Here is a 24466-nt window from a genome sequence, read left to right as displayed (position 1 = left end):
TTTTTCGCGATTTTCTCGAAAACGGCTCCAACGATTATGATCAAATTTATACCTGAAAAAGTCATTGATAAGCTCTATCAACTGCCACAAGTCCCATATCTGTAAAAATTCCAAGAGCTCCGCCCCATCTATGCAAAGTTTGATTTTATAATCCCAATTATCAGGCTTCAGATACAATTTAAACAAAACATTTCAAGTGGAAAAGATTGAGAGTAAAAATCTACAATTAATGTTTAGTAACATTTCACCTAAAATTGAAAATAAGCTCGAAGTTCGATAAAATAAGATTATTAAATTGTAAACTGTTGGTAACTGTTGATTCTATTAAATCATTCACTATGAAAAGATAGCAGACTTCATGTGTCTGCAGCGTTATTGTCCTGTCACCAGCTGGCTTAGATCTTTGAATAGTAGGCTAGACCACGGTATATAGAAGAAGACGGTAGGTGTCACGCGCATGTTTGTGCTAAATTTCCGGTGTCGCTGACGTCATTTTATATCCAATCATCTGGTTTTAACTAATAAGTTTCATAAATTGCCAATAATTAAGGTGTAAAAACCTCGGTTGGTGGCGATGATGTAATCTAGCTGGCTGGCCACTGCGCACACATTTCATGACCCCTACCGTTTTCATCTAAATACCGTGGGCTAGACTAATCTTGAGATGCGCGGGAACACTAGCGTCAGGTGATCAATTTTCATAACTGCAAGGAAAGTTGTGTGAGTGCGCCACACCAGTTTATTCAAAAATTTTCAAATTTTCGAAAAAATGAAATTTAGAGGAATTTCCGTTTTGATTCGAATATATCTTCCGATTTCAATAATTTTAATGAATGATCCATCAAAATCCCTCTTGACGTAATTTTGTGCTCTACAACCTGAGACGAGGTATACCATTCTATCAGAATCATCTGTTAAATGCACTTGATCTCAGTATTTCCTAGTGGACAGGCGCGCATAAGGACACCTCAAGGATCAAAATTCCAAACACTCATAACTTTTGACACAATGATCAGATCTCCTTCTTGGCTTGTCAAAGGCGGTTCGAAGTCACGTATTATAAGACAAATTCGGTCGAAAATTGAAAAATTTATCCTTGATTGTACTCTAAGCTATATTTCCATCCATAAACAAAACTTTGAAAACGATAGTCGTAATAAATCGTACTTGTTCTTGAATTGCAGAGCAGAACTTTTTCTTTCATTTGACGTAAATAATATTCATTAAAAAATATTTTAGTAGAGTTTGTTTCGATCGTTAAAAAAATCAAGAAAATGAAGATATTTTTCTCATTTTAAGGTTTTCGGTAGTTTTTTGATAAAGAATAATTGTTCAAGATGATTCAAGGCACTTCAGCTTGTAGAGAATGGAATTTTCAACAATCTGAGACTAATGACAAACTCCTAACATGTACCATTCTCATCTCAAAGGCAGTTGATTATTAGTAGAATCGTAAAAATATAAAAATGAATTCGCCTTTCACCTGTTCAGCTGTACCTTGACTAGATTTCTAATTTTTTATATGGAGTATTCCACGAGTAAGAATGAATTTTTATAAATATGCATAATCGAAAAATCGTAATTGTCCAATATTGCCCTAATATCAGCCCAGTCAATGAAGAATCGCAACTAATTAACCCAGCCAAAAGCACAACTAAGGAAAGCCGAATTTTCGCAGGTAGTATACAATCATATCGTATATCTATATTATCGTATATCTATTATTCAGGAAGTTATATTGCCATATAAAGCGAGTAAATTTCAACTCATTATGTTATGTATATTTTGTCTAATAAACGTTTACGATTTCGTTTTTCGAAAAAAATGTTTCGTATATAAGTTATAGCTCGTCTTGAAAATTATGTATCATAAGTCGTACTTTTCAATGTCGTATAATCTTAATCGTCCAATCTGCACGTTTTTCCGCGGTAGATGCCCATTTAAGTAATACAGCTGTCCTGTCCCTCGATAATCCGACGTTCTCGCTAGTCCGACGCGCTGCCGGCAGCAACATGCATCTCTCTCCCTCCGCTCCGTTTGTACATATTGTATATTTAATTTACTTTAAAAACTCACATTTACTGTCATTTTGTATCCTGGTATTAATAAATTACCTTTACTGTTTCCTCCTTTTTTTTAACTTTATTATGTTCAAACACAATAAGAATAAATTATCTTTGATAAAATTACATTTTTGCAATCCGACATTTTCGGTAATCCGACACTCTCGGCACTACCTCCGTAAACCGAGCCATAGTGCATTCTGGTGACGTCTGCACAGGTAGGGCTCCTAAACCAATAAAAATTTGTTGATTTCAGCTGATCTATATCAGCTAGTGTTTTTATTGGTGTAAGAGCCCTACCTGTGCTGACGTTACCATCAACCACCTGTCATGCACTATGGCTTGGTTTACGGAGGTAGCGTTCTCAGTCCCTTAACTGTCCGATTATCGAGGGACAGCTACTACAACCAACAGGTGGTTTCATGAAAATCTACTGGTCAAATGCAAGGCAATTTGTTATCGGGTGTACCTGGAAATCCATTTGAGATAGAACGGTGTATTTGGTCTCAGATTGTAGAGCGCAAACGTCCAGCGGGATTTTTAATTATAAGCATGGTACAGACTTGAGCGTCACGAACACGCGCATTCCATTTTTCATCAGCTGATGCTACGCTTATTATATCTGTTTCTGTTCAAATACATGTATAATCAGCTAATGAAAAGTGAAATGCACGTGCTCATGGTGCTCAAGTCTATACGGGACTTTAAATTTGAATAGAAGAACGGTAATTCTAATTTAGATTTTTCGAAAGTTTAACTCATCTTTGTAAAATTTTGGCTCATCACTCAATAAAGATAGAGAGCTCGAATTATTTAATTTTATTCGAAATGTTATTGAACGAGCGTTAGCGAGTTCTTACTTTTAACTCAAGGTCAGAGTCGTTGTCCGTCTGTGTGTATGTTCGACAATACCTTTGAAAGATTGGATCAATCAGCTTCAACTTTTGAACACATATCTTTCGACCCTTTTTACAAATCAAGTTCGTTGAACAACAAACTTTACTGACTCCATCGTACTTTTTCAGGATATAACTAATAACATTAAACGTGCATAAGAAAAAAATGTGTTGTGATTTATCATTTAGTCAGCTGAAGAATTCATTCCATGCAATTACAACAGTTTTTCCATTCATTCATAACATCAGCTGATTTGGGAGATATCTCACAGTGAGATATCATGCGCTGACACATGATTTCAGCTGGTTAATATACAACATAATTTACAACTTTTACATCAACATACTGATATGGTATCAATGTGTGGTTTTCGCCATTCATTTTCTCTTGGAACTCTGTATCGCAATCATGTATCACATGACCACCTTCTCATTTAAAAAAAATGAATTTGGATTCATATGAGGATAAAGATGTTGAAGCGACAGAGAAATTTTTGAAGAGTAATTTTTCTTTTACTGTCAAATTATCCTGATAAAATAAATATTCAGCTGTTCTCATAATTATTTTCACCTACTCTGTATAAAAGTTGCTGGTTTCAAAGATTACAATAAAACAGTTCATGGGCGAGTTATCCAACCCAGGGGGTCACTAGTTATCTGAAAAATGTAAGGGTGATTTTTTATGTCTGATGGCTCAAAATGGCGAAATTCACAGAAAACTGGAAAAGGAACTGAAAATCCGAGGTGTTAGGGGCACTTTATAAAAAGCTCCAGGGCTAGAAGACTTTTTGTATTTAAGTTGCCCAATCCTCCAGAATCATTGCACGAATAATTTAGCATATTTGGAATTAATTCTCCAAACGGCTTTTTTTCACTACCTCGTGGCTGGACCAACACATGAGATAATTATATTGCTTCTATCATGCATCTCATTGCAATCTTCAGAAAATGGAATGATGAAATTCATATTATATAATTTCAAGAGGCTATATTTTTTCGTAAGGTCTATCCTTTCTATTCAAAGCTGCTATTCAAGATTAAACATAATATATTGAAAATATAAATATTAATAATGTTATCAATAGGTAGGGTAGCTATGCTTTTGTAGAATGGCTGACATGGTGGAATATACCTGTACAGTATCGTTAAAATGAACAACTTCTAATTTTTCCCTCACAGACTTGGGAAACCATCATATAACATTATGCACGATATTCAAATGCATGCAGTTCCTATTTTGTAGGAAAATTGATTTTGCGTTACTTAAATAATTATTAAATTGAAACAATCCGCCAAGTTGCGTAGTTACAAAGTAGGCCTATAGGATGTGGCAGAACCAATTAAGCAATTATAAGGAGCTATAAAGATTGACCGAGGATAGAATAATTTTTTTCTAAATCGGCAAATTATACCATTTTATAATATTGATTAAGTTTTGAGAGCAATGTCCTGAAGACTGTGGCCATTAGCATCACATTGTTGAAGAAGATCTCTTAAGTTTCTAGCAGCTCTTGCACACTTGGAATCAACTTCATTATTAATTTATTGTTTTGCGGTCTTTCATGAATAATTATTCGATGGTTTTCTTCAGTCTGGTAGCGGAAGTTTTGCTCATTTACTTATCCATTGAGATAAAAATGTGCCTTGTATCTAAATAATACTGCATCTGGAAGGATCTGAGCAAGCATTTGCTCACACAAATTTTCTCAGTGTGTCTGCTGGGCGTAATTTTAATTGATCAATCATTATTCTAAAAGGATCCCCAATACAATAGAATGTCGTCGATGGACTGCTGTCCTCACCCGCAGCACATTTTCTCCGATCTGTTGTCCACTAGTTGGTGGGTTGTCCACCCCACCCCACACACGTTCCAACTCAACTCTGACTAGGCGGCTGACATTGGCAAGTTGGAGGATTTGGGTGTCCAGTTTACACGACTCGTCCAACTTCCCAACGTCGAATCCAATATTGAATATTGGACCTCAAGTTGGACAAGAAATTAAATGGATAGTGAATGTTCCCTCCAATTGCCGAACGAAGGACCGAATTGTGGTGGCATTAGGAATAGCGCTGTTACGTGGAATGTTGAACTGTCGTCGAAAAGCCCGTCCTATAGCGATCACAGGTTTTTATTGTTTAAAAAGTGCGAACGGTAAAATTACGATGAGCACCGGTCGACTACTTGAATGGGGATAATAATAATGAACTGAAATGGACCACTGGCAAAATTTTTACTCCAGAGTTAAATTTTAACTGTGGCAAATTGCTCAATCGGATCTGTCACACCTTGTATATACAGTACAAAGGTTAAACAGCCGATGACCATACAGCCGATTGTACATAACATTTTCTTATATCGACCTTAGTTTTCACAAATATACAACATTTGTATATCTTGAAAACTAAGGTCGATCGATATAAGAAAATTCCACTGGACATTATTTGTTGCAAATTTCATGTAGAATCTATGGACTTCGGCTGTCACACCTTTCGTGGGGCGCCCTGTATGTTATTATAATAATTGTTTTCCTTAATTATTACTCCACAATAATAATTATATGGTATGATTGATTTTGATTTTTTATTTGCTAATTCATGAGAAGAAATGACCTACTCCTTTTTCCCTTGCAGAGAAAAATAAGAAAAACACAAGTGAAACATTTAAACAAGAGAGCATTTACATCAAGCAATTCTAGTGGTGTTAGTAGTGATGAAAGTGTCATTCATGCTCCTAGTCGTAAGAGACGCAGAGTAAGTAATATTATGCTTTTGTAAATCATTTATCTATGCAATAAGTATTCACATGTTAGGAAGCCAACCACAAAAAATATTGAAATCAGAGATTCAGGTCGTGTGTTTATTAATTTTTCGTCAGTTTTCGCTTTCAACAAATCTTACTCCCGCTCAAATTCTCAAATTCATTAATTCATTTTTCAATAAAAAATCGGACACTTAACGCGCCTTGATATTGTAAATAAGATTAAATGGATTTCTAACCAATTGCATTTTAATTTTGCCAGTGTCACTAGATACAGAAACAAATATAAAAATATGACACTTGAGTTCCAATCTTAGGCCCGTTTCAAGAAAGTCACAAGTTAAAGAAACAGGTGAATCCTAATCTACTAGGGTTATATCTGAGGTCGTTATGTTATAATGGCTATATTTGAATAGATTCACAAATATATTATTTGACAAAGCAGATAGAGCTATCCTTTTCTAGCTCCGCAACATTGCCAGATCGTTTTTTACAATGTAGAAATGTATTCAATTGACAACATTTATATTTAATCTCAATTATGAAAATTTATTATTTAAACATTGAAATGTTTTTTTCTGATTACAAGAATGAAAGCTGCTAATGTTACATCAGATATACCGGTATCAGCTATTCTCTATAGAAGGAAGTGGCAAGGGTGAGAGAGAACAAGCAGCACTGTTCTCCTATCTTTCTCCACTGTCATTATAACATGAACCTCACTTCAGTGAAACTAGCCATTGGAGGGAAATTTAACTAGAAGCTGAATATTATATTAGTATGGCATAAATAATATTATCTAAATAAGATTAATTCGATTGATTTTCATATTCAATTTTATTATTTATCAGATGGAGCATTTTCTATAGAAAGATAATTGAGGAATTTTGATTTTCCAATTCATATTTAAAATGTATGTCAACAGGCTGAATATTCAATCTATTCTCGACCATTCAATAGTATTTCATTTTTACTGTTAGGTGACTCAGCGTATTCAATGACCCATTTCATTCTAATTTTATGTAAAAGAATCGCCAAGCAGTCAGAGTTTGCAGTTTTCATATTTATAATTCCTCAAGTGTTTGAAGTGAGGCCTATTTTGCATTTTTGAGTCACACTTTCATATGATATTCTGTATTTACGTTAGAATTTATCTTCTTTATGAACTCGTTCACACAAACGTTTTGCTGTTGTTGAGATAAGAAAAATCACCCCTTGGCAATCAAAAGAGATTCTTCTTAACACATTTCCCACTCAAATTATAAATAAATTATTAGTTTTGAAAAGACACTTGACTTTTCTTTTTTTCTTGACTGGGCCATAGATCAGGTCTCATTTTACTAACGTATTTGAATTTCATGTGACCTATTTCAAGCTGAATAATTTGGTATAATTTAAGTATTGCTGAAGCTATTTGTTCAGGATATTATTCCAGCCTGAAAGCTTGGCAGGCTCCTCTAAAACATCCTGTATATAGAATTAATCTGTTTTGCAACTAATTTGGGTTAGTGCTTTTATTAACTGTTGTAATACAAAAATATAAACACGGATTTTTCTGACCAAAACTTATATCTAAAATTGTGTGTATCATAAGAACATTTCGATTCAAATAGATAAATGTTTTAATCAACAATAAATTGGCACCGATGATGAGATAGAAATTTTCATCTTGATGTGCTTCACATACTAATACTGTACAAAAATTGTGAAGGAAATCGATTATGTGCTTTAATTAATAGTGTGGCTGGCTCAAAATAATAGCTTGGGAGTAGTTTGTCATAATTCAGGCTCTTGACATCTGTAAGCGAAAACATCTGTCATTTTATAATAATTATAGGTACTCTATCAATGTACAGTTTTAAAAGGTTCGTCAACATTAATTTTTATTTACTCATTACTAGTCTAAATTCACAGCGCCAAGCGACACTTGTTCAAATATTTATCGTCACCTTTTGCAATACTCTATCAATCAAATTTAATCAGTAAGTCTCAATTTTTCTCAAAAATTGAATTACGAGTATATTTATATAAAATGGATAGGGAAAGAAACAATCTGAGTACAGATTGTACGCTCAGACTTGTATGCAAGTTGAGTTCTTGTGCAAGCAAAATTGCGATTCTTGTATGCAAGTTGGGTTCTTGTCCAAGCAAAATTGCAATACTTGTCAAATTAAGCATACAAGTCAAAATGTACTCTCTGCGTCGCTGTCTCCCTACTCATTTTATATATTATTTAATATACTACTTATTTATATGTATATATTCGTATGAATTTTAAATTTTATCGTTATTATTTTATTTGATATTTATTCTTTATTAAATTAATTTTGAGACTTGAAATTTCCATTTCATTTGAAAGGGTCTGAACCTATAGCGCTAAGCACCGCTTACTTTATTTAATTGAAGAGACTGTTAAAATTGGCTATAAAATGTTTTTATTTTTTAATAATGCATTAAAGCTTTATTACCTCATGCTGTTCAATAATCAGAAAATTGGAGAAATTTTGTTAAATATTTATCTAGCAGTTAAATTTAAACAGTAATTTTTTAAGCTTTGTTGAAAAGCAGCATGGTGCGTCACCATTCATTTTAACGTACTGTTTCAACCACATTTTGGTCCAACTAACGATTTTTCAAAATTTAAAATTAATAGACTTTCTTCTGATAGAAATGACAAACAAACCAAATACGACCTCAGTGATGGTCATTAGTTTTGTAAATCTTTTCATATCTAAAGATAAAGTGGACTATATTAATTGTCCAGGCGATATACAGATATACTACAAAAGAATCATCGGATTTTAATAATTAACAAAGTACACATCCAAATTAAATAATTTTTTACAGCAATGGAAAGAGAAAATTCCTAAGTTTTTGACAAAGAATGAAACGTTGGACGACCCTTATTAGACTAGGCAGCCAGGACGTGCAGCCAGCCAGGCAGCCAGGCAACCAGTCACACAGTTAGCCGGGCAGACAGTCGCTCACTCCGTCACCGAGAATTGTTTCAAGACTTTGGCAGTCATCTCTTGGCTACCAGTGTGGTCGTCGGGCTCGACATCCAACCAGCTGCCAAAATTTGACTGCCAGAATGGCTGCCCTAGTCTTGAAACAATGTCCTGGCTGCCTAGTCTAAATAGGAACCCAAGGTTTTTATAAAAAAAACTTTGCAATTACCTCTTTCCATTGGTACAAAGATTATTTTTATTTCAACTGAGTACTTTTTTTATTATAAAGTTTAAAAATCTTACGAATCTTTTGTAGTAGTAAAGGCTAGTTTATACGATGCCAATTGGCGAGACAATAATTGTCATCACGTGGTTGCGGATTGTCGGAAGCCAGGCCAGTCGAACGAGAAGATGTTTATACGAGGCCAACGATTGGCACGGCAGTTGACAGCTAAATATGGCCGAATGCTCGTCATCTGTTGTGTATGTTGTGACTCGGAATCCCAGTTGTCGCCGTGTGAACTGTGTAGGCCAGTAGCGCTGTCTTGTTTTTGCCAGTTCAGTCACAACAGATGATGAGACCTCGGCCATGTTTAGCTGTCAACTGACGTGCCAATATTTGGCCGCCTATAAACATCTTCTCGTTTAACTGGCCTGGCCTCCGAGGTTGCGGACAATATTGTCCAAAGACAACTGTCTCGCCAATCGGCGATGTGTAAACTAGGCTTAGTAAATTTCATAGGCCTACTTGTTTCTCGTGAGACTACTATTCTAAAGCCATCTGTAGTAAATCTAGGTACATTTTAATTCAATAATTATTTTTTATTCTTGTTGATCTTTCCATTATCCAATTATAATTTATTGTTTATAACTGAGAATAATATTTCAATTCATTTTTACACATACACATTAAAACAAAATAAAAAGAAAGTGGTACAAAAATAAGGGTGGAGGATTGAAGAGTTTTTCCAACTATGAATATCCATTTACTAGTAAAACCTTCAATCCTTTTTAATGATTCAATCAATGATTGATTATTAATTTACACAAGCGTGAGATGTCGGCGCCAATTTCTAAAACATATAACAATCAAAACCCTCAAATGAATAGAAGCTCTGCAATAATCCACTTTAATTTCTTTGAAAGTCGTACCATATCAAAATCTATTTTTAATTAAAATGTGTGGTAAAATATGCTTCTCAAAAAAATCCCGAATTAATCTTATCTTTCAAAATCCTCCAATTGAAATCCACGATTTAATATGGCGGATGACCAGATTAAAATTGCTTGTTCACATTGGTACAGTCACTATTGAAAGCCAGAATTGAACATTGCTGGTAATTTGGTAACAATGCGTATTTGGGAAAGGATAATGGTATCGGCACTGTTTAATGACAGACAAGGATAGCAAACCAATACAGTACTAAACATGTGCTGACTTAGAAACGTAAATCTCATTCTAGAAATCCTCAAAATGCCGTTTATAATTTTGAATCTCAGTTTTCTCTGCCTGTTTCATCTTAACTTTTGAAACTTATTCTATTTAACAATAATTCGCGAACGGTATTAGCACTTCTTTGAAATTTCCTATTTTACTGTTTCCCTTAACATCTTAAACAAGATTTTTGTACCACTTTTCCAGTTTTTTCTTTCAATAGATTTATTTTTCATCGTAACCTAATATTATTATCGTGGATCAGTGTCCTTATATAAATGAAAATAAAAGTTTTGTATATAATTATCTTGCATACGACTTTTAGGTGCGGTTCCATTTAAAATCTTTACTGAAAATAGTGTTATCTTAGTTGTGGCAGTTTAGTTCAATTAACTAACATTAACATTCATTTTTCCACATTCCATTTATTCTCATTTTGATTATCTCTTCCATCCTTCATATTTGTCATTCCATGAGTTTTTAGTCCAAATCTTTTTCCTGCTCCCTCTTTCAAAACCAATTGATATTTTTAATTATAAATCTTAAGATTATATTCTCAATTACTATTTTTGTATCTTACTTTTAACTCAGTTTTGTAATTTGTTGTTCTCTGGTTATTTGTGCAGAGACTGTCAAGTGATAACGAAAATAATAATGAAACTAATGACTCTGGTAGTGAGAGTGAAGTAATTGTTCAAACTGTAAAAAGATCCTCACGAGTAAGTATTGGCTTGTGAATATATAATATGCATGCTACTTGTTACTTCTAATTTATCATTGTAAGGTAAACTGTTGTGAAAAATAGACCCAATTTTATAAAAATGAATAATTTTATTTATTTTATAATTAACAAAGAATATTCAACTTCTATCATATAAAGAATACCTAGACTCTATTTTAAGACCAAAAGTTGAATAACATTAAGAGTCATTACCTCTTTTTAGGCTATACTCACTTGAATAACTTATTGATTTTCCATTATCATAATAGTGTATATATGCTTACAATATACGTATAATAAGCAATATGTTTAATTTCACTATTATAAATATACAGGATGTTTCCGAAAACCCTACCAATATTCTAGGGCATTCATTGTTCCTGGGTACGAAACATATCTAAATATCATTTTCAACTAGGTCCGAAAGTCCTTAGTTACTCACACAGCAGCCATTTTGATTTCTTCACTTCCTTTTTTTCTAAATGATGGCTGCACATACGGGAGTGAAACCTTAGACCAGTTATAGAATAGACACGTTGGGAAGTCTAGCCTCTGAAGCCAACATCTACTGCCATATGACCATATCGTGACGTCAGCATCGGATAGAAAACTTTTCTGCAGAGTTTGTTTACATAGTTTTCTATTTCTATTTCAGCGGGAGTTTACCATTTTCATAAATAATAATTTACTTCCATCGGAAATAGACACAATCAGTTATGGAAAACAATATAAACAAACTCTGCAGAAAATTTTTTTATCCGATGCTGACGTCACGATATGGTGATATGGCAGTAGATGTTGGCTTCAGAGGCTAGACTTCCCAACGTGTCTATTCTATAACTGGTCTAAGAGTGAAACTTATCACAAACATTGACAACTAGACAGAGCTACATCAAAATTATGACAATTTTTCAAATTCATAAAACAAAATGGCGGCCGTTTAAAATGCTATTTCTTGAATAAGAAAAAAACCGTCGATTTTACTAAAACATTACAAGAATAACTTTTCTAGTAAATTAAATAACAAATTAATTTACACCTGATTTTTCAAGATTGAAAAAAATATTAATTGAGATATGGCAGCTTTAGTTATAGGTGACCGCTGAATGTCAAGACCAAGTGGGTTATGTAATGTTTTATTATTGCTTCCGAAATAATCTAAAATCGCTTATAAATAGCAGCAAACATAATATGGAGATTGTTGCATTATTGAGGAAGACTTTAAAACCATTCCTTGGCGTGCAAGAAATAAAATTTCAAACTTTTAAAAATTATTTACTAGAAAAATTGTCAAGTAAAAAATCAAAATGTTTCGTACCCAGGAACAATACCCTAGAATTTTGGTAGGGAGTTCAGAAACACCCTGTAATCTGTATTATATTCAATGTTCTATTCCATTTTATATTATTTAAAGCCCATTTCATAATATTGTCATTGAGCAATCAGTCATTGAAAGCATTGCCCTTTTCATATCAAATCGAGGCTCATTCAATGGTATTAGCATAATATAATGAATACTATTTAGGTACAATAAAATAATAGCCAAGGCTGTTCAACCTCCGCGAAGCTGTTGTTTAACCAACAGGTTAAAAAACTTTTTATTGCTGGAATTCATAAAAAATTTATATTTGTATATACTGTATCAAGTTATCGAAATAAACCATTTTTTCAGAAATTTTTCTTCCGATTAGAAATTTTTGAGATTAGCACCGAAAGTCTAAATTTTTAGGATAGGTCATTTTATTCAATCAATGCACATTTTATCCTCAAAATGTCATGATTTATCTCATACCGAATTCGAACTTATCTGTCCCAAAAAATTAAACTTCATGTGCTGATAAAGTAAAAAAGGAAAAAACTAGAGGAAGAGGTTTTATTTTGATAATTTAATACTATAAAAATCGAAAAACTTTGAAAAACATCATTAGTAAAATATATTATATGAACTAATTAGTAATTAATGTTATACAAAATATGTAAATAGATTTCTATATTAAGTCTTTTTTAGCCAGTTGCACAGCTTTCAACAGGTCACTGAATACATCTGTATATCAGGGGGCTGACCCAATGCAAGTAGAACATTTTAGAAGGTATAATAATTACTTTGGGATAAACTATTCATCCCCAATAATTTTTGAATTATTGTTATTCCAGGCTGTGATAAGAAGTGAAGAAGAAGATAGTAGCACGAGCAGTAGCAGTAGTAGTCCTAGAAGCAGCAGCAGCAGTAGCAGTAGCAGCAGCAGCAGTGGTAGTAGCACTTCTTCTTCTACTACTTGCAACTCTGATAGCTCATTCAGTGTTGCCTCGTTCGGTAGACTAATGAGACGGTCAAAGAGAGCGGCGGCGGTCGCATTTGTAAGTTATCCCCCCCCTTCCCAAACATTTTGCCATTATAACCAATCAAACATTTATCTATTCCTACAAAGACTACAAACTTTCCTCAAATCCCCAATTTATCCGTTTTTTTTTTTTTTTTTTTCTTAATGTTAATGTTATTGCTGAGGTTTATGTATGATCCTAAGTATAATCCAAACCAACTATTCGAACTTCGACAAATTCCTTGTATTTAGTTATTGTATTGTTTTGAGTTGACTTATAATATTCATTAGAGAATAATGTTTATTCATGAAATTAATTTGTTAGCTCTTATTTAACACTTTTCACATAATAGTTGTGACTAAATTTCTATTTCAAATTTCCTTGTAATAAAATATTACTTCATAATTGTAATTCAGGTCTATTACTTCAAAGACATAAAACCTTGACAGCATTTTTAGTATCTAGCATTTAGTATTTTAGTAAGCAACTAATCAACGACAGGCTGCATTTAAAGGGTCCGTCCAATTCTAGTTTTACGATTTTAGTGTAGTCTTATTGCTGTGTTTTCATCGAATTGTGAGTCTGATTTTGTTTCGATTCTTCTGTTGCAGGTACAAGGGTTGATTATTGATTGATATCAGAATCATGGTAATTGAGAATATTTTTTGACAACTATTGATGAATTTTGTGGATTAGTTTACCAGAAGATGATGAAATTGTTTTAATTCTTATTTCTAATCAGAAATATTTTGTTTGTTACAGGTGGTGAGCAGCGATGATGAATGGAGCACCTCGGACAGTGGAACGAGTTCCCCCAATCTTCCACGACTTCGAAATGTAAGTTTTGTCGAGCTGTTTGCGTTTCGAATAGAAAAGTTCTTGTATACAGTACACTTGCTATCTAAAAAATCATTATTCATTGATCATCCTAAATGAATCTTTAAATTCGCTACACTTGATTTCAATACAGTTCCTTATCAATTCCATGTATTATTTTTTTATTATTTCATATTATGATTGATGTTTGAATAAAAACTTGAATTTTGCCCAGTCCGTGCCCAATGTCTTCAACAGGAGACTACTCAAAATATAGTAGAGCAACATCATAATAATCGTGAGACACTAATTAGAAGCTTATCTCTACCCATACCCTACCATAATAGAGGATATTTTTATTGCTTTATAATAAGTAAAAAAAATTGAAAAAAATCCAGTTCCGTGCAGTATCCAATATTACTAAATAATAATATTGGTCTAGAAACAATTAAAAATTACATCGGTATATTTCTATGTAAGATTATTTTAATTTGTCAAATATTTCAACATTATAAAAGCTTGTAACTCAAGGATTTATCCAGATCGATCACTTAATCTGCTGGAAACATTTTATCACTGTTGTCCGTTAATTTTATAATTTTGTTGACAGTGGATTGTTTAGATATTTTTTGTTGAGATTTATAATTTTTATAGCCCAGTCAACGGATGGTTTTAGACGGGGAAGTTTGGAACACCACTTTTGATCTCGAGCTCTGTTTGTGATTGTAGAGCATGAACATATTATATCAAAGTCGCTACCCTATCAAAATAAGAAAAGTATCTCAGGGAAAATTTTCCTCAGATTATAAATTTTTGAGATATGAGCGCTTAAATCTTAACATTTTCAAGCAGATTATTTCGAATCCGCTAAAAGATAAATTCGTGAAATTTTCAGGATACATTCTTCATGATATTGTTGATTGAATAAAAAGATTCATCAAAATATCAATTTTTGAGAAATTTGAACAATTTAAAAAAATGACAAACTATAACTTAGATAAGGTTACTTTTAGTAATTTTTGTAAATGGAATAACTTTTTAAAGAATTTATATTTTCTAGAAAAAATCTTCATTTTATCAACAATTACATGAAGAATGTACCTATTATCAAAATCTCATGAATTCATTTCTCACCAGATTTCTAATGATCTGCTAAAAAGTAATTGATCTGCTGAGTTGATTTGATTTAATTTTAACTTTGGGACATTTTTGTATTAGATTTGATGTATATTGAGATTAACTGTTCGGAAATAAGGATAGGAAATAAAAAGAGTAGTGGAATAAGAGAATAACTATATTAAAATGAAGGACCATAGGAAGGGGTGAGGATACCACAAAACGCGATGCTAGGATAAATAATAATGAAATTAATAAATGAATCTAAATACATTGATATTGTTCCTTTTCACCATATGTAATTGAAGCGTTGAATCGTTGGTGTGGCCACACGTAGCGTCGATGATGAATCTCTAGTAGCACTTTTAGGTATTTCACTATTTGAGGTAATATGTCGGAAATGAGGTGGAACAATAATTGCGGTAAGGAGTTGAGGTATGAGTTACGGTTTGTCACGGCTGGTAATAATAATATATCATAAGAAAAATAAGAATTAAATGAGGTTTTCCACAATACTGGTAATAATAAGAAGAAAATATTGTGTAGCGGTTTATAACGAAAGAGAAATAGAAGTTTCTCCTAGCAATCACTTCATACGAATGGAAGACCAGGGTGACGCTTCCACTGAACACATGCGCTAGATTACAAAGAAAGGGTTACTGCGCAACCACAAGTTGAAACCAAATAGAAACAAGTTGAGGGCTGGCGGCAAATCACATCATATGAATTAGCTTAGGACTCTCAAGCTACAATAAATAATAATACAAAATACGAAACAGTAACACTGTTTTATGCTATTCCTTACACGATTGATGCAGTAGTTTTAGGCTAAACTCACACTGCAACTCCAGACGCAGCATGCGTTTTCAAATGGTCAACTCAGACAGACCAGTAGAGTAGATTCGACTCTCCGCGACCTCGCGACTGTTAGACTGAGTCGATAAGACAATATATTCATAATAATCATGATTAAATTTGTTACATGCTAAGTAGTGACGAATCAGGTATTATATTTTTAATAAAGTAAGGTTTGAAAATGGAGTAGCATGGAACTGAAGTAGTAACAATGAGCAAAAAAGTCGTAAGGTCGAGAGACTGGATCATCCTCGACTGGAGTCGTTCGATTTGAGTCGAGGTAGTAACCCGTAGTGTTGAGTGTGAAATCTTCAGTTTTGCAACAATAGATTAGTTGAAAGAGAAATTTGGAAGGAATGTTTGGAACATAATTTTTTACTTTGAACACACAACTCTGTTTAGACAGAACATTTAGAAGGTGAACATATCAAAAGTCCCCATCCCCACCACTTATGCTTAAGGGATGAGGGTTATTTTTACACATACAATTATTGGAAACAATGCGTTCAAGCGACATATTCACTAATCATACAAAAATGAAGCTTGATAGATTTCCTATAACAGGCTCATCCAATTTTTTGTCCTTTCAGCTTTTATAAACCTCCAACCATGCATCAAAAGGAAATGTAGGCTTGTAGAGCATTGAATTCTCTTCAATTTGATGTATAATTCCATTTTAAGCATCTCCCTACTATTTTTCCAGCAGTTTTGGCGTAAAGTCTGGAATCTTTGGTTTTGCAATCCTTCAAAATTTGAAATGGATGTCTGTAACACAATTTCTAACTCTGCAGCTTTATTGGACTAGCTAGGAGGTGAACAAGTCATGAGACTCAACTTGAACCTTTCACCAACTTCTAAACACTTCATAATCATAACCTCAGATGATATGGCAATCCCTGTTTGGATATTTAGGGCCGGCTTCCGAGCTCGGTATCTATCAGTTCTGGACTTGCAGAGTCTATGACTAAAATAAGTCCTCGGATTCAATTCGTCATTCTGAATCAGGGATTTATCTTCCAAACTCTAGGATCTATTAAGTCCTAGACCTATTTTGAGTCCAGGACTTGAGGCAGTAAACATGAGGGAAATGCACAATCTTCTTCTTCTTCTTATATCTATAAAAGGCTAAGCCCCGACTAAAATCACACCACAGCCCAAACTACTGAGCCTAAAAACTTGAAATTTTGCACAATTGTTTATTTTAGCCTCAAAACATCCACTATGAGAGGATTTTCAGAAATTTACCCCCCAAAAATGTTGTACTTTTTAACCGCTCATTGCACAGCAAAGTCATGAGGAACTTTTTTGTTCAGTTACGAAAAAAAATTAGATCTATGCAGAAAAATTCCGATCAGGAGGGGGGTTCAGGAGAGGGCATTTTTCGAAAATTTTTATGTAAAATCACACTACAGCTCAAACTAATTGGCCTACAGACTTAAAAACTTTGCACAAATATTCTTTAAACATGCTAGACGCATAACGCGCCTATGCACGTAATTCATGCGCACGCTAGAACGGATTTCGAGATGTTTTGTCTCTTAAGGGTTTCAAAGGATGAAAAAGGATCCTATTAAGTGAGGCTATGAACATGGTAAGGTGAACGCCATATGGAACTGAGATGATTGACACATGATATTCTAACATATGTTGTAATCATTGGAAAGCTTAAAATAATCTTATCAATAAGCTGATTGAATCAATTTTGCGTTTCTCAAGAGCGCGAACTGGCCACGTGTTTGTTCCATAGTTGTATGCTTGGCCAGTTCGGTTTGCGCCTTCTATCAGCTGTATATATGAAGTCTCATACATTCCGATTAGAACAGAGCACAGAGATTTTCTTTGGTTAGGAGTTTGTTGATAATTATTTTTTGAAATTCAAATTTTATTACCATCAAAAATCACATTGAAAACTTTCTCAATAGACAACAAGATTACAAAAACAAAATGTCAAACATATACCTACATTTATTTGTAGCACGGCCAGAAAAAGACAAACTTGAGTACTAGCCGTAAGTTAATTCAATATGACTTATATATTATATTTTTTGTTAATATTTTGTAAATAAAAAGTACGAGCTGATGAGAGGTGTGAGTAATTCCTTATATTTGATCCAAATGGTTATTCATATTGTAGTAGTTGGGGTCACTGCAATCAATAGTTTTTTATTCTGTACAGTACTGGTAGCTAATAAATTTCATACGTATTGATTGTCCATAATGTATCCAGTGTCCATAATGGAAGTGATTGAACTACTCAAAATATTAATGGCTTACTGGTCCCTCAGTGAATTTATAGTATTCCTGGTGATTGAGCCTGTCTTTTTTCAGCGTTGACTATTAATAATAAAACTTTATTTACAACTAGCTTACCCGGCGAACTTTGTACCGCCAAAAAGTCAATGTATCTCATGTCACACTTGACTATTTGGTAAAACATGAATTTTATCTGACAATCAATATTTTCATTTACATCTCAATACGGACTTTCTATGTGCTTAGTCATGCAGCATTCATTATTCCGAAAACATCTTCTCAATCAATTGGTAGTAATATGTATCAGTAAAGTGTTGAATTAGAAAGAATTGATAGGTTGAATCAGAGTTTCAAAAATGAATTCAATGTTTTCATAGTTGCTGATTGTCAATAGATGGTCCAGGAAATATGCGATGTACGATGAATCACACAGAATTCCATATATTCTTTGCATCTTCCATTTTAGGATGAATATGAGCTAAGCTAAATTAAAAAAAAAGTAAATTATTCTTTCATTCTTCAGTAATCAATGAATGCAATATGAACAACTCTCTTTCACGAGGTGAATAATTTTTTTTCAACATTTTCCAGTTTCTCAATGATAGGGGAGTGATAATTATTTGTATAGGTCTTCTAAGGAACCATTATCTACATCTGGTACCAATTAACTACACTTCAACTCCAAACTACCGTTTTAATACCAGTACCAATTTATCACAGGGTGAAGTGTTTATTACAGCTGGTAACATTAGATGATAAATCATTTTATCACAATATGATCTTGAATCATGATCATCTTTCTGTTCTTCGGTAGCCACTCAGCCGACAATTTTGAAAACAGGTCTGTAAAATGGATTAATAAAATATTTATTATTAGCCCCCCTATTGAAATTTCTGGTCAGAAACCATCCCCAATATTCACACAACATATTCCCACAGTTTTATGCCGTTATGTCAAGTAGTTTTCAAGTCCATAAGGAACAAACAAACAGACATTCATTTTTATATATGTATATATAGATTTACATCCGGCTCAAACAAAAGCCTCTCTAAATGGAGGTAGAATGATAAGGTTGACAACTTTCAGTTCTGTGGTTTCAACATTTTTTTTTTTCAAATAACTTTCGAAAAGTTCATGTAGTACCTACTATTGTGTTTGAGACACTTCTGGCGCTATCATAGTTTCACCACTATTCTGTTCCAATTTTTGCCAATTAATTCCAATATTTGCAGTCGTCAATTATATCTATAATAAAGTATAGAGCTGGCTTATACACGATCGGGATGGGACAATTATGTTTGACGCATCATCACATCTGAAATACTGGACTAATTAACTTGAAATTTTGCATATAGATTCCTAATTAACCAAGGATGGTTATAGGCCTATTTACAATTTTTCAAAATTTTCCTGCTAGTAATTATTCTATTGTTGTAATATTGGCAATGGGAGACAGCTGATAAATACGTGCCGATAGAAATGTGTTCCATTGTGATGCGCAAGCGCAGTACAGTTAACGTTTTAGTTTTTTTTCTGTGTTTATTATAGATATTTATAAAAATAATAATAACAGAATATATTGCTATTTCAAAGCAAAACCTTACTTTTCAAACATAAATAAACATTTCACTTTACGTTATGCTATCATTGATCATTGGTCCTCGTCAGTGATTTTGGATTAAAAATATGAGCTTTGAGTTGAAGAACTTACTTGTTTCGAAAAAAACTAGAATAATAATAAATTAATTATTAGTATGTTACAAAATACACTGATTAATAACATTGAAATATAGGATTCCCAGGCAATCAATCCATGTGTTATTTATTCTTGAAATGTTAGGTTATGACTCAGTCCAAAATAAAGTTAGTTTTTAAGCACAACTCCAATACAATTTTATTCCAAAAATAAACTTGCAAACTATTAATTTTGAATTAAGATGGATTAATTCATAATATAATCAAGGTATTTCATGACTGCTATTCAGCTATTCATTTTTTCCAAAAACAATAACTGAGATGTCTTTGTTTATTTAAGTAGAACTACTAGACTTAAATCCTCCGAGGCTTTAAAATCGCGCTGATTTAATATTATTTATTAATCCTTGACTCGGAAAGAGGCGAGAACCTACTGGATTAAATAAGTCCTTTACTCAGAAAGCGAAATTATAAACTCCGGAGTCTTCTAAACTCAGTCTATTCAAGTCCTCGACTACGTTAACGGCCTGAATCGGAAAGCCAATTCTCTGACTCGAGAGTTTGAAGCCGGTTAAAGCCTAACTTGGCCAAATCCCGAGCTCGGAAACCGGCCGGCCTTTAGCCGTACGTGCACTCCACATCCATTCACCACCTACACTAGCGCGACTCAAATCGCGAAGCTACTCCTCCATACATCAGCGCCCCAAGTGAGTGCTTTCTCAACTACTACGATGACCAAATTTCTCATTCGAAATTTAAAAAATTATTGAATTTTTTTTTAATAATACTACCATATTATCATTCTAAAACTCAACCCCATAACTTCCTTCATGCTAACTTCAACCTCCAACTAACTTCTTCTTAACTCTAATAATAATCATAACATCAAATGATAAGACGATACTTGTTGGAATATTTAGCCGAACGTGCATTCCAGATTCATTCATTGGATACTCAAGACGACTGAGTTTTAAGGCGACTCGACATGTTGGTTGCCAAGAGACGTGAGACTTGAGTATCCTATATGTTCAATAAAGCAAGGTTATGATTTCAAGTGAAATAGCGTGAATATAAATGAGAACACATTCAAATTTGTTGAAAAAGTAGTAAAATTTTCAATATACAATTGAAAAAAGTTTGATTAAAATAAGCTTTTGATTACACAATTTTAATCAGTATTTTTCAACTAGTACCACAAATTCCATAATTCACGTTTCATTCTTCAACATGGCGATGAATTTTCTACTCGTGAATGCTTATTTTATGCTATCATTATTATTTTTGAAGTGACGGATTCAAGGATCCAAAGGTTCAAAGAACCCCACACGTCAACCGAAGCTTATTGTGTTCCCAAGTAGTATGTTGGTTAGGCAAACCAATACCTGTGTCCTTTACAAGAACCAGGAGTTTTTCCCTATGCTAACATCCCATTCATCACCTGGTTGCTTGTCGCAATCCAGTGTGATATGCTTCAGACTGATTAGTCTTCGTGACCTATGTGAGTTCTACTCCTGGCCTTCTTTGATGGTCCTTCCGCTGAGGAAGGGGCGGCCAAGTTGCCTCTAGAGCGCCTGGCCACCCTACACCCTTGACTCAGCCTCTTGATAGGCAATTTTGCCTGGAGTTTCACCCATCTCTGGTCTCTTGGGTTTTTCTTTTTTCCCTCCGAAACTTCGCAGGGTCAAAAGCCTCACCTCTCCTAAGAAGTTTTGTCTAAATGGCCGCCCTTCTTGATCTCTCCACCCACAAACTCGTGACCTACGTGAGTTCCACTCCTGGCCTTTTTGTAGGTCCTTCCGCTGAGAGAGGGGATGCCAAACTGCCTCTAGGGCGCCCGGTCACCCTCGATTCAGCCTCTTGACCCACATTTGTGCCTGGAGTTTTATCCATATCTGGTCTCTTGGGTTTTTCTTTTTGCCCCTCCAAAACGGCCTTGATGGGGCAGATCCCGTGAGTTTTATTTTATGCTAAAATTCAGGCTCTTAACATTTGGGATAGACTACACCCGACAGTTTAGTGGGTGTAGAACAGTCATTGGCAACTGCTTCTGATAGACCAAGATAGAAAGTCATCAAGCAATTCTCACTGGCGCAAAAGAGTCATCCTATGCCAGTGGGGTTTTTCACTTACCATCTATTATTATTGAATTGTATTGTCATGCTGAACTTCATTTGATTTCTTTAGCCTATATTTATTATTCTGACTTCTTGACGTGAATCGGGTCTATTGTGTATTGAGAACTCAGTTGCTGTGATGCAGTTTTGTTTATCATTGGAATCATGATTTCTCTTCGAAATTTGTTCATTTAAAACTGCAGCTATGCATTCATCATTGATATGATTCAAATATAATATGAAGACAACCACAAATTGTATCAACCAACATTTTAACTACCACAGAGGTGACCTACAAAAAATGTAGCACAAATTAATATCTTTACATGTCAGAAGAGAATTTTCATACCAAACTTATTTTCGGATAAATTTAATGAAATTAATAACAACTTTGTATATGATATTTCAAGAAATATGCGGGAAACGTGAAGTTTTCAAGTTGAAAACTTGATTGTTTGGTAGATGAATCTGTGAGTTCTATTATTAAATATTGTTGATAATTCAATTATTTTTAATAAAATATGTCTAGTCTAATATTCTAGTCTAAAACTCATCATCATCCAACGTTTATCAGGATTAGAAAGAAATCAAAGCACATTATGGTGCAAGACTGGGAAGTATGTCTACATTGCAAGCATGATAGATCCTATAGTGAGGTCCAGGTTATAATGGCAGTATACGATATACAATAGTGTTGCTATCCTTGTCTATCATGTAACAAAGCAGATAGCGCTATCTCTCTCTAGCTTTGCAATGTTGTCAGTTTGCCAAAAATATTTCATTTTGACAGTGACTGTACAAATGTAAACAAACATTTTTTATTGTCAGTCGCCATGTTTTTTCATCATTCTACCAAAATACTTCAGTACACAAGTCGTATAATCTATTTAAAATGTATTTTTGAATGAATGAAATAATTGTTAGATATTACCGTATGAGAAACAAAAATTATACCTGAAATGACAATTTAAAAGTTGACAACTTTGACCATCCTAGACTTCTCGTCCATGCTTCACCTAGACTAAAGGTATAGGTTAGGCCTACTGGTACCTGTATAAATAATATTAAAAGGTTATTTCAGAATTATTTCCATTGGAATTATCTTATTATAAATAGGATTCCTATTTTTCTATTATTTTTTAAAGATATTGGAATAGAATACCCACCTTGATTTCTGTTGTTTTGAAGTACAGATTAGTGTATCACAGCTTTTTAAACTAGCCCCGCCATTTCAGGTTTGTATAGAAATAAAATCTGATCTCAGATATGAAAGCAAAGTTTTGAATCAAATTATGAAAAAAATATTTTATTGATGAATTAAATTAATTTGGCATGAAATTGACTATTTTATCAAGGAAATGAAAACTAATATTAGATCAAGTTTAATAGGATGAATCTAGTAACAGCTATACACTAAGTGGCAACATGGAGTCAAATTAAGAGACTTGGCAACGTGATCTATCTTTCTTCACTGCCATTGTAACGTGGACCTCACTATAGGAGAGGCTTGCTCGAATGATAGACTCTGCAACCATCGTGTGCGATGGTTTTCGCCATACAATTCTCCAGCGCCCTCCAACGAAAACCCTGTTGATTTCTGATGCGTTTTTCCATATGCATGTGGTAACAGGCTAGAACTATAAAATCGATTTTTCATGACTTCTTCAAGGCCTCAATCTCTTCGCTACAACAAGCAGAATAAGAATATTGATGATGGAAACAACGAAAATATTCGTCATCATGAAAAAAGCAAGATGGCGGCAAAAATATGTCGATTTTCATGAAATTCTCTGTAATTCTATTAGTATTGAGGATATAGGATCTTTTCAGCCATCTGGGGGCTCCAAAATAATCACACTACAATATTTGAAAGATTCATCTCATTCCAAAAACTTGTACTATGGTAAATATAACTTCAAACTCTTAAAATCTGATTTCTTGGGAGAAAATTTTACTTTTTCACCCTATGAATGTATTTACAGAGAACAAACACTGATATTATTGATACAGTGTTGTAGAAAATTTCTAAAGCTTCAAAATGACATCTGGTTGAAGTCCATGTTCTACGGCGGGTGCCGTAGATAGAAAAAAGATATCAATCCGATATCTCTCACAATAAATATTCTTATTCGGCTTGTAACGAAGAGATTGAGGCCATTTGCAAGTCTCTATCTTGAAGTAGTCATGAAAAATCATGATTTTATAGTTCTAGCCTGTTACCACATGTGTATGGAAAAACGCATCAAAAATCAACAGGGTTTTCATTGGAGGGCGCTGGAGAATTGTTTGGCAAAAACCATCGCACACGAATCAACCAGGAATCTGTTAACGGTACAAGAATGATACTTCCCAGGTAGAGCTTGCAGAGTCTATCATTCGAGCAAGCCTCTCCTATAGTGAGCTTTAGTTTTAGCTTGTTACCTCATGCATATGGAAAAAGAAAATGCACATGAAAGAAATATCATGCCGAGTT

General features: G+C 33.7%; 1 protein-coding gene across 1 annotated transcript in view; it reads left to right on the top strand.

Annotated features, from left to right (window-relative positions):
- LOC111045506 (serine/arginine repetitive matrix protein 2-like) overlaps positions 1-24466 on the top strand; it is a 92236-nt gene that overhangs the window by 25432 nt on the left and 42338 nt on the right. The window contains 4 exon segments of the mRNA XM_039432495.1: positions 5591-5710; positions 10727-10819; positions 12976-13179; positions 13906-13980. Of these exon segments, the coding sequence (XP_039288429.1) occupies positions 5591-5710; positions 10727-10819; positions 12976-13179; positions 13906-13980 (492 nt within the window).

The sequence above is a fragment of the Nilaparvata lugens genome, chromosome 7 (genome assembly GCF_014356525.2).
Source record: "Nilaparvata lugens isolate BPH chromosome 7, ASM1435652v1, whole genome shotgun sequence".
NCBI lineage: Eukaryota > Metazoa > Arthropoda > Insecta > Hemiptera > Delphacidae > Nilaparvata > Nilaparvata lugens.
This window is presented reverse-complemented; position numbering and strand designations above follow the sequence as displayed.